Below are 14,448 nucleotides of genomic sequence, written 5' to 3' on the forward strand. Positions count from 1 at the left end.
TAAATATTCCATTCATATTTGTTTTACCGAGTATCACTTAAAGAACATATAGATTTTTAAATTAGAAAATTTACAGCTGAAATTGGAATTCTGAAACTAATGCACACACGTTGACTTCCCTAAAAAAATATTAATATAGGGCTTCCCTGGTGGCGCAGTGGTTGAGAGTCCGCCTGCCGATGCAGGGGACGCGGGTTCGTGCCCCGGTCCGGGAGGATCCCACATGCCGCGGAGCGGCTGGCCCCGTGAGCCATGGCCGCTGAGCCTGCGCGTCCGGAGCCTGTGCTCCGCAACGGGAGAGGCCACAACAGTGAGAGGCCCGCGTATCGCTAAAAAAAAAAAAAAAAAATTAATATAACCCATAATTATTAAATTATGTACCTGAAATCTGATTTAAAAAATCTTTAGATTTAAATTGAGTAATTATCATCCTAACGATGACAAAACAGATTCCTATAAATGAGATGAAATATTCTTCTTATAATTTGATATAAGATGCTTTCATCCCTTCAAAGATGTATCTTTAGTTAATTATCATTAATGTATCATTAGTTAATACTGGGACAAAAGACTAGGCTCTCAGAACTCCGAATTCTGTTTTAAAACTGGCCCTTTAATCTCTAAATGGTCTTAAACCAGTTATTTTTCCATCTTTTAGTTAGTTATACATCTTTAAAATTCAGACAGTGACCACCTTCTCCAATCAGTTTCTCCAATGGCTAAATCCAAAGCTCCTGCTGTGATAAAATCAGAAAGTTGACTTTCTGATAGACACTGTGATAGTAGAAAGTTTATAATAATATAAATGATAAAACCCCTCTTCATAAACAGCATAAGAAACAAAAAACTATCAGTAACGCCAAATGAAGCCATATTAGGAAACATAAGATAACTGTTAGAACGTTAAGTATTAGCAACTGGTAAAAGTTGTGTCTTCCACGTGTAATGAGCTGTCTCGGGCATTAGAGTAAGTATTAAATATAAGAGACGGCCAGAGAACAAAAAGCACAGTACCTGTCCTCAGTCTGGGGCCAGCCCACTCCCTCTGCATCCCCACTCCTGGAGGATCAGGCACCACGATGGCCAATCTCCCATCACTCACCCTGTCCTGCACCCACCTTCCAGGAGCCCCAAACGCCCCTGAGGTTAGAGGACAGTTGAGAGAGAGGACGACCCAAGTGTGTGGTGAATGTTAATTTTAGGAACAGAAGCAAGGAGCATTTCCTTTGCGCCTCTTTCCACCGTAAGCTTAGAAATTCAACCAGACTACTGCTAATAGATTGTAGAATATAACCTAGGTTTTAAGGGGAAAAATGAAAATCAATGAAAATCAATGATATTTTGCCTTTATAATGTCTATGAATTAGCTTCAGCTCATCCAATACGTTTAGAATAACGCTCTATAAGAGAAATTCTTTTTTTTACAAAAAGGAATTTGTTACTCAATTTCCATATACTAAAGCAATAAACTCTGTGGGGAAAGGTATGAGATGCAATGGCTACTGCTGCAAGCCAGAGTATCTCTGAAAACATCTCTGAGAGTCAGAAGCACAATTAAGATTGCCCTCAGTATTGTCACCGTGGTACCCAATTATCCAACATTAATACAGTTAGAAAAACTATTCAAAATTACTCAATTTAGCAGCACCTTTTTATTTAATCCAACTTTTAAAGAAACATACCTTTTGTACATACTTTCCCAAATCACAGCCATGCCATGTTTTAATGGTGGGATTAACAGGCATGCTCCTATTCACTTTGGCGATGTGTGCTCTTCCATTAGCCTCCCTTCACTGGTACAAACAGAATGAACAGTGTGGCTTTTAAGTACTTTTGAGCCCACACCTTCCTTCTCTAGATAAGGAGTAGCTGACTGCTATGCTATAGCACTGAGACCTAGCCAAGGTCACGCATCAACAATTCCTTTTGAAGGAATATATTGAGAGGAACTGTGAGGCCCTGTCTGGATTTCCACCATTATAATCCTCTAACATGACATACGCCGACACGGAGGTGACCGAAACACAGCAGGAGAGCAGCAAAGTAAATCCGGAGGAAGGAAGGAAAAACAGTGTACGGAAAGCACTCTTTAGGAGTAAAAGTCCTCAGCACACTTGTTATCTGCTGGAATTTGGTCAAGTCCTCACATGTATCCGAGCTTAAATTTAATAACGCACAACATGCAAACAAAAGTGATCGCCCCAACTATCAGACAGAAATACTGTGAGATTCAGAGATGACGCATAAGAAACTGCTTTGGGAAACTGTACTCATAAAGGTTATCAGGTTGCCTAAATACTCACATCACTTCTCTATTATTCTAGGGAAGGAAAGCACCACAATCCTATATAGGCGCATGGCACCCCACAGATATGTCAGCGTGTGTGCATGCGTGCATGTGTGTGTGTGTGAGTGTGTGTGTGCGCTGCACATGGGGACCATGGTCTCCATGGGGTTACTGAGCTGAAACACAAGAGTAGCGGCATCCTTTGCCCAGAGTCACACAGCCTTCTCACCCTGTCTCCTGGGGAATTTGCATATTCTAATCATGAAATTTTGGCATCCCGCTGATTAAGGCGCGTGTTTCTATGATCGAGTTCAGGTACAGTGAAAAGCTCTGAGATCCTGAAAGTGCAGTTGCTGAGCACAGTTGGTCCTCTCGTTGTCCAAACAAGCTAACGAGAGTAACTCTCAACAGACAGTGTCTGGAAACAATTAAGGTTATTTCCGTCAATATAAGGAGCACTAAGTAAAGCATATGATCTAACAAGCCTCTGCCTCATTCATAGGACTCATTTACTTCAAGAGCGCGGAACACCAATAAAATATACGAGTAAAATAGAAGCAAGACCTATCGGGACACAAACAATTTAAAAATGTTTCAAAATACACTTCTAATTGAGAATCACGTGATATTCTAATCTATTTTAATAGGTCCACTGTTATGATCAGGCTAGAGCACTGTGTTATATTAAGAGTATTGCAACTATTTTCAGAAGTAGCAGTAAATTGTCATTAGTAACAAATCTGCATTACAACATTCATACGCAGCATCAAAGTCAAAGTACCCGCTGACAGATGGACCACGCTCTCAGCTTACGTCGCGGTACCTAGTGGAAGAGTCAAGGTCCTGCCCACCCCACGTACAGCCAAGTTATTTTCTGTTGTCAGCCGTCTGACAACACCACTTTTTCTCCCGTGATATCTGGAGCACAACTGATGTTATTTGGAAAAGAGACCAGTGGCAATGCAGAAGGAGACAGTCTTCAAATTACAGTCTACTACTTCAACTGGAAGTTGAAAGTCCTAAATCCTAATGCAGAAGTAAACTGGCCTGGATCTCACTCAAAGTTAGGCACACCCAAAGATGGACTATCAGAGATCATCATATGCTCCGTGTTTGGCTTAATGTCAATACCAAAGTTTATCTGCTATATTTAAGTGTTTTAATAGAATGAGTTCTTATAGAGAGATAATAGTATAATGAAAGAAAGTTATACCAACATCAGCCTCTGGACTGGTGCCCATAAACAGAGACCATAATAAGGCCACAGATCTTTTAAAACTAAAATACATTCAATAGACACGTTGTAATTATGATTCCCATTTTAAAAGTCAAGAAGTTGAAGGCCTTTGTTAGCCTTTTCTTGGAGGGTTTAACAGAAAGTTTGGAATTTCCACATATGAACACAATCTGTTTCCTGACTTAGAATTAACATAACGGATTGGAAAGTGAGTTTTCAACTGTAAATTATGTAAGATAGATGGAAGTCATGCTTTAACATAAAACGAAGTACAACATCCTTTTCTTTTAAAAATAATCACCTAAATTTAACTATACTTTGCTTCAATTTTGTTCCAAAAAGACAATCAATTTTTTTTTAAAACTAGATTTCTTTGCAACAAAGTGTTTTTCTCCGAAGGAGTCAGGAATCAAACAAAAGGATAGACATAGTGCTAAGTATAGCGGTAGGGGAGGGAGCGGGGTAAAGTCAAGGTTAAAAACAGACATAGAAAACAAACTTATGGTTACCAAAGGGGAAAGGGCAGGTGGGATAAATTAGGAGGTTGGGATTAACATACACTCTACTCTCTACTATATATAAGATAGACAACCAACAAAGACCTACTGTATAGCACAGGGAACTCTACTCAATATTCTGTAATAAGCTAAATGGGAAAAGAATTTGCAAAAGAATAAATTATATGTATATGTATAACTGAATCACTTTGCTGTACACCTGAAAGTAACACAACATTGTACATCAGCTACAGTCCAATATAAAATAAAAATTTAAAAAAAACAGAAATAGAATTAGAGACAGGGAAGGAAGTTACCTGCACACAGCACTTTCGTGTAGACCATGGGAGGAGGGGCAAGGGGGCACAAAGTTTAATTACAAGAACAAAATCGGAAGTTAGGAAGCAGAATCTCTTACCCTGAAAAATTCCTTAGTGGAGCCAGAGTCTAACGTTCCATAAGCAATTTCTGTTTGCTTAGAGAGATCCTCCGCACTTTCAATGGGAGATACCATCCTCTCCACGGTCAGGAAGGCAGCTAAGTTAGCCGTGTAGGAGGAGATTATGATCAGGGTAAAGAACCACCAAACTCCTCCAACAATGCGCCCGGACAGGGATCTGATAACAAGTACGAAATGGATTTGTAAAGCGAAATGAATGACCTCGTAAGAAAACAAGTTAGCGGTATTATGCAAATATCGATTTATAGGGAAATATTTAATTTTATACTTTTCAATATACCTGCGAGTTGATGACACTTGAAATTATTAAACCTTCTGGGCAAGGAGTACAGATTTGCTAGATTTGATGAGACAGCCAGAGGCAGAACTTCAGATTCCTGAGATTCTTTCATAGTTATCATGGCCAAAGAGTTTATGGTATGAAATATCGTAACAATCAATTTCAAGAAATGTGCAAATAATCTATCCAATGCTCATACTACTTTATCCACTCATGACATAAGTAATCGAACAATAAAATCTAAGATCAACAGCAAAACTCAGAACAATGTTGACAAGCAAAATCAAATATCAATATAAAAGAGTATGTACCACAGATATGGCTTTAAACACTGAAGAAACCCTCCTTTTAATCCAGCCAATGAAGTTCAAAACCCTCAAAAAAGGTCCAAAATTTCATTAGGTATTTTTTTGTGTGCAGAAACATAGGTTTTAGATACAGTACAAGATTAAAATGGAAAATAGTGATACTACAAACAAAGTATGACACAAAGTATTATTCTTAATGAATAAAACTCTGATGCTTCAGGGCGTGGACAGCTATGACCCTGTTCCTTTGTGCCTCCTGCTTAAAAAAAAAAAAGAAAACTCAAGGAGAACAAATTAGACATGTAAAAGTTTGCCAAGATATAAATTCCTAGTTGAAATATAATAACAATATTTCTGTGACCATAAATTCTTAAAATACTTTTCAAAAGCTTAATTGATTCCCAGTAATTTACTGGTAGATAAACCCTAGGTAGATAAATGTAGACATGTAGATACAGAAAGAGATACATAGGGTATTATTTGGTAAGATTTGGTGGGGTTCTACATATAATGGTATTTGAGTAGTATTAACACACCAGTATAATAACTTTTTCTTTTTTGTTAATAACTCTGTTATGCCTAAAAATTAAATCTTCTACAGTGAAGAGGTAACACTTCTAAAAATTTAAATCATGAAAATGTGCCAATTTATGACCTAAACTAAACCTCCTAAACTAAACTAAATATAAAGAAATATTTTTGATGAAACATAGACACTACATCAAATTATTAGATCGTATTTGTAGAATAAACTACTCAAGCAGTCAAGAAAAGGGGTGAAGCTAAAAGTAAAGATTTTTTAGATAAAAACATCTGCAGCTAAAATAAAAGAGAAAAAGAGAGAGAGCACACAAGCAATGAAAAAATAATAATAATATAATTAAGAGCCTTTACCAGTCTCTAAGAGTTGCAAAGAATGAAACAAATATGATAGAATGGAAAAAAGTTAAACAAGTCTCACTTATATTCTGAAAAGGATATTAAATACATTTTGATTTTGGAAAAACCCTATGTAGACACAGCCACTCTCAAAATGTTCACTATTTATTCCATCACAATGGAAGGTATAATTGTATGACATGTAACCTGTACTGAAGAGGGTAGATTCAGTACCTGCCTACTCACAGCCCTTAAAACAAAACGATTGCATGGTAATTGCTTTTGATACTATACATTTCAGGTTTATTTGTAATATATTTGAGAATCATTTTTATAAGTCATTCTGTTCTAGCTGTAAATTTAATTAAATATGCCAGTTTATTTACAGTGTGTGAGATAACCCCCCAAATTTATTTGACTTGTGCATTATTCAAAACAGAAAATTCTTGAGCAATTTATTATTTACTTGTAAGTGTTTTCAAAGGATCAATTATGATTCTGGAGTTCCTGAGAAATTTTATGCAGAGGAGCAAATTCAATATTATGTTTCATGGTGACAGACAAAAATGTTTTTCTAATTAAAAATAAAACGTTCATCTCTCAGTATCTGCACTAACGGAGCAAATAAATGCACATATTCTGCCATTTCTTTTAAATTTCTATTAAATAATTATTTTAAGAATGAAAATTTTTAATCATTTTAATCCTTTAAGGATATTGGGGGGGAAAAAAAGAAGAAGAAAACCGGAGAATAAGAGTCAACTTTACAACGTTTTGCTCTCATAATTCTTTGGTCCTAGTCTCCACAAAACTACAGTTAACGTATTCTAAACTTAATTTCAGGCAATGACCAATTCAGTTCAATAAACCATTCTATATTAAAATTTAAATGTGTTCTACTCATATAAATAATAGAGTTCCATACCATATTTTACTTGGAAAAAGTTGATAAATATCGTTTAAAATATACAAAGAGCATCTCTAAAGTGATCTGTGGATTTCATACATTATTATTAAGATTTGTTAGGTACTAAGCTGCTCTATTCTTTCCTAATCTAGAGTTACCATCATTGCATTCTAAAAAATGATAGTTTGGTTCATTTAAAAAACTCCTTGAATTTCCCAATATTAGGTAGTAAGTTCAATTGGTAAATGCACATATACCATAAAGTGAAAGATACATATGCTTGAAAATTTTAATGAAGTGAATTTTGCTTATATATATATGTATATATCTATTGATACATATTCTGTGGCCAAAAAAATGCCAACAAGGAAAAATATGCTATCTAAAATTGATACATCTTACCAGGAAATAAAAATGATTACATGTGGAAGTTTAGTGAGTCATGACTCATGAAAGAAATCACAAATGAAGAAAAAAGATAATATTTTAGGAAGCAGTCTTGTTGAAAATTAGAATGTCACTATGTCATGGTGGACCCTGGGAAAACACAGATTGTTAAATGTCCCTTGTGCCCCAGCTCCTATATGTCAATATGTTTTCTGCTCCTAGACAAGCACTGGAGGCCAGAACCTTCAGAGCCCTGGTGCATGAGGGGCGGGGCAAACAAACCTGGGTCCATCGATGGGAACCCAGGTCGATATGTCCTGTGTCCTAAGGAACCTTCACATGCTTCTCCTGCTGATTCAAAAGGCAGAGCATAGTTTGTGGAACCTTAGGATAACTGCCTGATATCTCAGGACTATGGCAACATCATACTTCAAGAGCCTTCTTACCAAAGATGAATCACTTCATTATTATTATGAGCCACAGTGTTCTCTGAGATTCCAATCTGGTTACTATTTTCCTCCTTCATCATTAGAAACTTCTCTTTATGTCTTTAAGTTCAATCAGATCAACTATAGAGATGAAACTATGAATCTTATATGTTTTGTCAGAGGTCATAATTATATATATATATAGTATGTAATAATTATTATTATATGCTATACATTAAAATTATATATCTCTCTATATATGCAATGCAAGTACCATTGATAGAGTTCTAATTTAGTGCAGTTCCATAGAGAAGCCACAGGGAATTTGATGGAATTACAATTGTTCAGATCCGTAAAATTCATAAGAATGTGCCCTGCTATCTGAGAAGTAGGTCGTTGATAATTTCTGCATACATGATATATTCCCTTTATCTTGATGGGTGTAGTATACAGAAAAGATGGCGGAAGATACAAAATTTTGAGCTTCACATATAGGTTTTTGAAATTAATCACTTCTTATCCCCAAAGTGCTCAAAAACTAACAATAATGAAATAGTATTTAAGAAGCCATTGCCTCAGTTACTAAGATACCCATAGACTCAAAGGAGGGTAATTGAGCCCAAATTAAAATGTGCCGGTAGATCGATAATCATATAGGCTTTAAATGTGAAAGCAATCTCATTAGGAAAAGTATGATTTATTCCTCTGAAGAACCAGACATGGCTATCATTCTTAGTCATGTACGTGACATGAATAAAGGCAATGTGTGTTTTGGGATACATTCATTATATTTAGGCATTCTAGGGCAGGAATTAAAATATTATAATGAGAATAGGGATGTCTGAATTTATTCCATCCTGTATGTGTATTGCTATTCAATATGGCACAAGCATTTGTAACAATCAGCCGTCATTATTACCCACCTATATATTTCTAGATACTTGGAAAATATGTTATCATACATTCTTTTTAACCCAGCAACCTAACCTTTAAAAAAAAACAAATTTTATAAATATCTCTCTCATGTCATTTCCATGAGCTAATAATGAGGGGGAAGAAAAAAGAGAGAGAGAGATGAGATGTGTGCAAATGGAGTTGTGTCGCTTTTGTAGTTAGTCAGTAATGTTGCCCATTTTCCCATATACAGGTCTGTGGAGCAAAACACAGATGACTGTAAAATGAGAATATGCAGCAAAAACACGGTACCCCTCCAAGAAGGCATGGAATGATGGGAACCTTATGCATTTTATAGCCTCTCCATGGTGTGTATAATCTCACCAGGGAAATATAGGATCAACGTTCAAAGAACATTGCTCAAATATTTCACAGGCTTACGCCGACGGTAAGAGTCTGTCCTCACGAGTCTTACGCTGCTAGGACAGGTAGTCGGCAGCTGCTAACTTCTTTACAGTGAATTCATAAACACCATGAATGTCCACTCGAGACCTAAAATGCACAAAGTTGAAGCAGGTGAGTAACCAACCTTGGCGAAATATCGCATCCTTGCTGCATAAAGGCACCCAAGGAAAACCAGAGACTATTAAAAATCCCAAATTCATTAGTTGATTCACTACTTTGTGTTTCTCTTCCATCTTCAAACTCCTCAGTGTGCCACTCGTAGGGGCTAAATCTGCTGACCAGGAATAAAACTACACTGACCCCTATGTAGGCAAAAACAATGCACATCCAGATCTCATAGGCTAAAGGATCAAGAAATGAAAACACTCCTGGTTTGGACTTCTGAGGCTTCTTGATCATGATTGATATCCCGAGGCTCATAAAGGGCTTTGAGAAATCGATCACCTCCTCTCTCACAAGGGTGATGGTTAATGGAGCAATTGCAATATCAGCTTTCTGTAAGGGAAACAAAGGAAAATAATAGAACCAGGAGTCACGGTCAGAGAGGAATCGTGGTTACGTTATTTGATCAAAGGGAAGGGAAGGACATCAGGAAACTGGGAATAATCATTTCCCTGGTGGGATCCCAGTAAATACTTAACAGAAGAAAAGCAATTAGTTCCCCAAATATCCCTCCTGTTTATAAATACAGAGTGCACCCTTCTGGCTTGATTATGATAACTACATCTGCCTCTATGCCGTGGCAATCTCTGAACAATGCATATGGCCCATAGGCTTCAAGACAGGTGAGATGCCTGTCTCCATCTGCACATTTGCTTCTAACTTCATCCTTCATCTTCAAATGTGCACAAGGAAATAAGACAGCATTCCTAGAGCAATGTGGGAAACCCACCATCTCAGACATTGGTACTTTGCATGGAAGGCAAGCATTCTCTCAACAAGAGTTCAAACGTAATGACTTTACCTTTGAGAAGCACAGTACTTACCCCATATACAAGTTCTCCAACCATCCCATTCCAAATTTTCGTGTCTGCATCCCTGGCCCCATACTTGCCATCCCCAACAATGGTCAACTTGTACTTGAACCCACAATGCTTGGCTATTTCTGCAGCCAAGTCAACACAGTAGCCCTCGTAGCGCTCATTGCCTTCAAGCATTTCATGATTTTTCTTCATCATAACATATGGAGATTCCTATATGGAAAGAAAGGGCTCTGGTTGATCAAAACAACTGTGTTACCGATCTACTCGCATCCACTCGAATCTTCTGGTTTAATTATTACCTGTAAGCCAGAGACGTTGTAGAATACAGATAGTGGAAAATACGACTGGGAAAAAATTAAGCATAATGCTTCTGATCAAAGGTTCTCATCTATCTTTCATTATGTTTCATGCACATGGCTGGCACCTGGCCATACCAAAGTAAACAAGAGACTCGAAAGCACAAACTGTTAGTATGTCCCCTTGTAGTGCTTGTAATCCTAGTATTCAGAGAGGAATAATGTGGTTTAACATCTGTTTTAGTCAACCCTGGATCCACCACTCTCTTATTCTAAGTTAGGGCTCCCCTGACTCCAAAGAACCAGCATTCAGCCAAAACCCTGTGCCACTACGAGTTCCAGGATAAGGTTCTTGTGGAAATCAGGTCCATGATCAGTGGTGCCCAGACTCAAAGAGCCGTTGCCATAGTGATGTATGGAATCTACCCTCTCAGACTTGAGAGCTCACTTGCTCTTTGAGATAGAATATCCTAGAATTACACTACACGGATAGCTAGGGAGTAGCATCCCCCCTGTGAACACCATAAAAAGGAAGCATGAAAACATGACTCAACACCAGCCCCCCAATTTTCTCCACTGGAAAGTGGCACTGAGGATATTTGGGGTTCAGTGAGATACCTCCTCTCAGTGGCATGATTGAGGCAAAAATCCTCAGACGTCTAGCTTACATTTATTAAGACTTTTCCAAGTGCCAACCAATGTTCTTATCCAAATCCCTTATCCCTTCTCAATATTGTTACCATAATGAATCTCACAAATTCACTACGTCACAACTTAGTAAAATGAAATCAGACTGTTTTGCTGCAAAATCACGTATTTCCTCCATTTCATTTCCCCAACAGTTCTTGTCATAATCGACATCTGCCGTCCATCTATCCAAAGCCTCGACGTTCAGGATCCAGTTCAATTTTGTCTCATCCAGCCAATATACAGCCACTTAGCACTAGCTATGTGCCAACTACTGTGTTGAGACTCGGGGTTAAAAGGAAGGGAGATCACCCTTGTCTTTCAGGAGTTCACCTTTCCATACGAATACAGAGAAGTTGACAACATTATTAAACCATGGAACAAATCTAAGGACAGAATGGACCCAGAATTGTGTGGGAGTGGAAAGGTAAAACATGGGAGGAATACAAGGAAGGCTCTTCCAGGCTTGCCCTAGGTGTTCACCCACGTGAGCACCAGGTTACCAATTATCTGTGGAGCCGAAGTTCAGTCCTGAAGAGGATAAGACGTATTCTGAGTGCCGTTGCTGTGTTTGTGAGTCCTTCTGACAGAATAAGCATGCAGCGAATGACTAAAACATTCAGAAGCATCACTGTATCAGTTATTCTCCTAAATATAAGCAGCGATTCCAGTTGACAGATATTTTTCTTAAGAAAAAGAACGCAAAACAGAGGCATAGGTAGCTAATTACCAAAATTGTAGTGACGACCACAGTCTTATTCTCAAGCCCAGAAGTATCGTTTCCAGAAGGGAGTTCGGTGAGAGTAACAACCATTTTGTCGACTTCACTCCAGTACCCGATCTGCAAAAGGGTACAGAAGGTGGGCACCTGGACATAGGACCTTCCTACTGGCAAAGCACTGAGTTATTTTCAAACCCATGTTTGAATCTGAAATTACACCTACACTAACTAGGCTTGTTCTAAACAGAGATGTACCTTTTATGCACGTGAATCTAATAGCAATTGAAAGAGACTATAAAAATAAACAAACAAAAACAATTCTTAGAAACGGCTTGTCTCTTCGTGTTCACTTTTCATACTCTCCAAGGGTAATTTGTGTGGGAGTGATCATACAGAAACATAAATAAAATCCAAACAGTGGCATTTCAGCCATAACAGAAGAAAAAAAAATGTTGACTTGAACAGTTACATTCACATTTGCACCAGCTATGTTTGGTCTCCTGAACCATAATCTTTCAGAAACAGTTCTTTTTCTTCTCATTAAACTCTTTTTCTACCTCTGTCTAAAAAAAAAAGTATAACAGTTTTATTTATTATATCTTAAAATTACATTTCAGGATTACTTACCAGAAATAAATAGAGTTTATTTAGAAAACATATTTTAAAATATATGTTTCTGGAAGTTGTTGAATCCAGCTATGTGAATATATGTCTCCAGGATTCTGGAAGATGAGGTGATGGGTTCACTAACTCACCTCCTCACACAGAGAGAATGCCTTCAATTCACTAATGATTTACCTTCCGTGGCCCATTCGTTTTGAGCTCCATGATGTTAATTGTATAATTTATTCTTTTTCCATTCTGGTCAAACTTGATATTTCCTGAGAGACCTTCAACCTGCACCTAATGAGGAAATGGGAAAGGAGCACAATTATAAATTCACTTCCACCAGATACAGAGTGGTTGACCAGATGACTCTCCCGGGATGCAAGTCAAGAAAATGACACTTATTAGGTTTCTGCTCTTCAACCTACCTTTGTGTAGTTAGGAAATAATACTCCCTCTTTATAAAACAGAAGGGATAAAACAAGAATGACTAATTCAGCAGGAAAAAGTAGTGGCCATCGTTAAGTCACATTACAATCATTTTCAGTGACTGACCTGTTTGAGGGCCCTTTCTATTTCTACCCCTTGTCCCCAGGGCACAGCTGGGTTTGCCAAACAGTCTCCTGCATTCCCCCTTCGGGAGATTTCAATTCTCTGCTTCCGTAGGTTTCGAAAAGCTTCGGTCATCACTTGAACGGCGTCATAGGTCAGAGCAGAAGTATACTGAAAAGTACCACACACATTTCATAAGAATGGGAGAAAATTCAGAGGCTCACTGTACACTGGCAATCAAGATTCCAGTTGCCCACCATACATACCGTATCAGGGTCCAAGAATTTAGGCACAATTTCTATCTCTAGGAACCTAAGAATGTAAGAGGAGTAGTATGGAATATTGGAACTATGGACTGTCCCTTTGATTCTAAACATTTTCAATTATATTAACATCTCATCTATTTCAGGTGAGACTTTTCATAATAATTGTGTTGATGTTTTCACTTTTGTTTTTGTTTTTCTAACTAGTTTCTCATTAGAGCATCACTTTATGGCCTGACCTGGTGATATGGGAAATTATGAAATTAACAAATCAATATTTCTCTACTGTCTAATGAGAGATTCACCTGGCAATATGGAAAGAATACTGATCATTTGGGGGATCCTTAATCTCTAATTCCACCCTAGTGATGTTCACATAGATCTGCAGTGATCTTTTGAGTGATTATGATATTCAATTAGAAGAACAACCAAACTTCATGATTTCTAGGTCCCCTCAGGCTTCAAAAATCTATGATAGTACTGGTTACAAGCTTATGGTATTCAGATCCCAGTGGGGCAGCAGGATTATTTTAGGAGCCTGGGGCGAAGCAGAAAAAAACTACTATCAATACATGTGTACTAGGCATGGTCAGGGGCTGGATAAGTATTATTATGGCATGTGTATATATTGCCATTTATCTACGTTCGATGCTGCTGTCAATAATGATAAATCCCATTGTAACATAAAAGCTTTAATTACTGCTGAGGAAATTTCTGTTACTCAGTATTTTTCAGTCTTTAGGTAACAGAAGTACAGTGAAGCTGGGGGGAAAATGCCATACCACACTGATTTTGTGACACTAAAATTTTTGACCACACATCCGAAACAGGACCTCAACATTTCCAAATAATCCTCTTTCTTCAGTAACTTGGTTCTTCCACTCTCAAAAGTGACTATTCTATACCTTCTTCTATACACTTCTCTTTCTCTCCTGCTGACTCCCCTGCCTTCCCGGTCGCCAAGAAAATAGATGCCAACAGACAGAACCAGCTGACCTTTCCACCGAAAACTACCAAGCTCCACCTTCCCTCCGTCTCCGTCCTGAGCTGGCATCGCTTGAGGTGGCCACGCCCCTTCTTCAGGACAGCCACTCCAGCCTCACACTGACTCCGCCCCTCAGGCCCCTGAGGACATTTTGTTCTGCACTTATACTCTCAATATCCCGCGTCAGCCTTTTTTCTCTATTGGATCATCTCTATTAGCAATTCTACTGCTCCAGTATCTCCTACCACAAGTAAAAGAAGAAAACAATAGGTAGGTAGGTAGATTTGATAGATAGGTGGATGACGATGATAGATAATAGACAGACT

General features: G+C 37.9%; 1 protein-coding gene across 5 annotated transcripts in view; it reads right to left on the reverse strand.

Annotated features, from left to right (window-relative positions):
* Positions 1–14,448, reverse strand: part of GRIA2 (glutamate ionotropic receptor AMPA type subunit 2) — a 160,898-nt gene that overhangs the window by 29,263 nt on the left and 117,187 nt on the right. For all 5 annotated transcript variants that reach the window (XR_009564149.1, XM_030865757.2, XM_030865759.3 and 2 more), the window contains exons 7-12: positions 12,878–13,045; positions 12,515–12,619; positions 11,726–11,836; positions 10,016–10,222; positions 9,154–9,524; positions 4,440–4,638 (exon numbers count right to left, since the gene is read on the reverse strand). Coding sequence is in view for 4 of the 5 variants with exons in the window: in XM_030865757.2 (XP_030721617.1) it covers positions 4,440–4,638; positions 9,154–9,524; positions 10,016–10,222; positions 11,726–11,836; positions 12,515–12,619; positions 12,878–13,045 (1,161 nt within the window). In the remaining variant the exon portion in view is untranslated. The remainder of the gene's footprint in view (positions 1–4,439; positions 4,639–9,153; positions 9,525–10,015; positions 10,223–11,725; positions 11,837–12,514; positions 12,620–12,877; positions 13,046–14,448) is intronic.

This window comes from Globicephala melas, chromosome 5 (assembly GCF_963455315.2).
Source record: "Globicephala melas chromosome 5, mGloMel1.2, whole genome shotgun sequence".
In the NCBI taxonomy this organism is placed as follows: Eukaryota; Metazoa; Chordata; class Mammalia; order Artiodactyla; family Delphinidae; genus Globicephala; species Globicephala melas.